The sequence below is a fragment of the Sinocyclocheilus rhinocerous genome, unplaced genomic scaffold (assembly GCF_001515625.1).
Source record: "Sinocyclocheilus rhinocerous isolate Xijiao unplaced genomic scaffold, SAMN03320098_v1.1 scaffold2541, whole genome shotgun sequence".
In the NCBI taxonomy this organism is placed as follows: Eukaryota; Metazoa; Chordata; class Actinopteri; order Cypriniformes; family Cyprinidae; genus Sinocyclocheilus; species Sinocyclocheilus rhinocerous.
The window spans coordinates 315922-319134 of NW_015631094.1; the positions used below are offsets into that span (position 1 = coordinate 315922).

General features: G+C 34.5%; 1 protein-coding gene across 1 annotated transcript in view; it reads left to right on the plus strand.

Annotated features, from left to right (window-relative positions):
- The window catches only part of hdac4 (histone deacetylase 4), a 261791-nt gene that overhangs the window by 149155 nt on the left and 109423 nt on the right, over positions 1-3213 (plus strand). Inside the window, exon 4 of the mRNA XM_016554337.1 lies at positions 675-919. Within this exon, the coding sequence (XP_016409823.1) occupies positions 675-919 (245 nt within the window). The remainder of the gene's footprint in view (positions 1-674; positions 920-3213) is intronic.

Genomic DNA, 3213 nt, shown 5'->3' on the forward strand with positions numbered 1-3213 from the left:
GATCTGCAGCACAAGAACTTGAAAACAAGCAATTCATAGTTTATGAATAAATTGTGTGTGTCTATGTGACACACACACACACACAATTTATTCATAAACTATGAATGACATTTATGACATTTAAATGAACATTTATTGAATTAATAAAAAAAACTAAAAAACTTTCACCTTTAATTGATCTTTATTAATTAATGACTATTGTATTTATACATTTAATAAATAATTATTTTATAATTATATTTTATTTATATTTTAGTTATTAATGATAATTGTGCATATATTTTTATTTTTGTATGTTTATATATTTGCATGCTATAAAATAAACCACAATGTGTGTGTGTGTGTGTGTGCATTTGTATAGATAAGTAGATAGTATATAATTTTAGTATATAATATTTTTAATTGAAATGTTAATTTGTTTTGGGAATGATACCTGTGGTGGTAAATGTATAATGTAAATAATGCAAATGTATAGTCTTCGTACACATCAGTATTTTCTTGCATAATTGACTTACCTCTGCGACTCGTTTTTGCAGCATAAAAGTTAGTTTGTGTAAATGACATTTGAATGTTGACTTAGAAAAGCTTTTCCTAAAAGTTTAAAACAGCTTTAAAAGCTTTAAGTGCTCTGAGTACTGTACAGTTTGTTGAGTCTCTGTTCTCTCTTTCCGCAGTTGATGTGAGTGCGGTGCTGCCACTGCAAGTGCCGCCTTCTGCCATCCCCATGGACCTGCGTGTGGATCACCAGTTCGCCCTGGCGCCGACGGACCCGGCCCAGCGCGAGCTGCAGCTGCAGCAGGAGCTTCTGGCCCTCAAGCAGAAACAGCAGATACAGAGGCAGATCCTGATCGCAGAGTTTCAGCGGCAGCACGAGCAGCTCTCGCGCCAGCATGAAGTGCAGCTGCAGGAGCATGTCAAGGTGAGAGCCGCTGACTCGGTACAGAGTGCTGCGGGGAGGAGCTGTTTTTGTAGGCCTACCTGGAAGTTTGCATCACCTTATAGATCCTCCACAAAAAAAACTATAGATTTTTCCTTTGGCTTTGGATTGTTGTAGAAAATAAGCTCTGTGATTGACAAAAGTTTATGATTCTTACATGAATTTTGTTCATCATGATAAACTTCACAAATAAGTGTTATGAATTTTGAAGTCTAAATACAATCGGCAGAAGTAAAATGCTAGAACTACACCATGGTCGCACGACTTTAACGTCACCACCATTAAAGGGTTAGTTCACCCAAAAATGTCAAAAATTCTGTCATTAATTACTCACCCTCGTGTTGTTCCAAACCCGTGGTAGTTACCTTGCTGTCTATGGGAGGGTCAGAGAGCCCTCATATTTCATCAAAAATATCTTAAATTGTGTTCCGAAGATGAACGAAGGTCTTACGGGTTTCGAACAACACGAGGGTGAGTAATTAATGACAGAATTTTTGACATTTTTGGGTGAACTAACCCTTTAAGTTATATAAATGTTAGGACAAAACATTCTTAAAGTAATGGTTGTGGAATGCTTTGTTAACATTTGACATACTGTATGTTCTGAGATCAACATTCTCAGAAGGTTCTTATGATACGAAACATTCTAGGAAACGTTTTTTGTAACCTTTAAATAACATTCAACAGGAAAACTTCTTACGGGTTTCGAACAACACGAGGGTGAGTAATTAATGACAGAATTTTTGACATTTTGGGGTGAACTAACCCTTTAAGCTTCTGACAACTCTGTCAGACTAAATGGTTTTCAGGTTAAAAAAAAAAAAGATTTGGCAGGAGATAGAGTAAAAACACAGTTCCCCCAACAACCTCTGTAGTCCAATTTATTCAGGACAAGTTAAAGATAAAAAAAAAATATCATTTTAAAGAATGACACAATTTTAACGGTAAACCTCTACTGCACTTTTGGTGCATCCATAACATTTTCATTTGATTACATTCTGAAAAATTAATTAAATTGTTAAAGTTTTGTCTTTATTTGATTACCATTAATTTTAATAATAAATATGTATTAAATCATAAATCCAGAAAAAATTAAGACAGAATTTCTGAATTAATAAAACATTCCATCGGGCCCTATTATTTTTAAAAATCAGTTGATTAGACATGCTTTTTGATTCTTTGAATTTAATTAAACCATTAAAATGGAATCCAGAAAAATGAAAAAAGTAAACATGGAATTTGAGAAAAATAAAGCTGAATTTGTTGAAAAATAAAAACTGATTTCATGTGACTAAAAAATGTAGCTTTTGTTAAATTAAATAATTTTTTTAAAAATTGTATCAATTTCATGATTTCAGTTTAGCATGCTTTTTATTTCTATATTTATTTCTACATTATTTCTATTTATTTCAAATAAAAAAAAATACTTTTTTAAGAATTAAAATGGAATAAATAAATAAAGCAAATTTCATAAGGACCTAGGTATTTCTGATTTATTTTATGTCATAGAATAAAATGTAAAAAACATCTTGAGCCTGTGTTAACCACACACCTTATTTCAAGCATTTAACCAAAAAGCCATTTAAGAAAGCTTTGGCGTGATGGAACTGGGAGTGCAAAATGTTCAGGTTTTAGGATTTCTGCAGCATTCCTGCAGCACTCTATACAGGTTTAAATGAAAAACCAGTACAAAATATTCAACAGTTGTTGTTTTTTTAAAATACCATCCATTGATGGCAAGCCTGGTACAGTACGGCTAGATTTAAACACACACATAAATTGAAAGCTGTGGCTTTGTTGGTTTCCTGAGATTTCGGTGTGTTACTCACAAAGCATTACTATATAGATAGAGAAGACATAAATAAAGCTCACAAGCCATATTGATTACTTTTTATGATGTTGAGCCTGACAGTCGTAGTCACTGAACTGTAGTTGAATGGATGAGTGCTGCTTAAATTTTTGTGTTCCATGGATACAGTAACAGCGCATAGGTTTGGGAGAGTAAATAATGACAGAATTTTGATTCTGTTCCTGTAAAGAGCTCACGATGCAGCGGTTCTCGTCTCCGCTCCTCCCTTCCTACAAGGCTCCCATGCTTCTGTCTTCGATTTTTCCATTTCTTTGTGCGGATTGTGAGGAATGGAGTTTGTTTGGATATTGAACGTTTGTTGGCGAGTGCGATCTGTCGTGTCTGTGGTTTCCTGAGGCAGCGCTGCTGTCATTGGCCTCCAGACTGAGCTCTCATTGTGAGGCCGGACGGGAGGCGGGTGACTGTA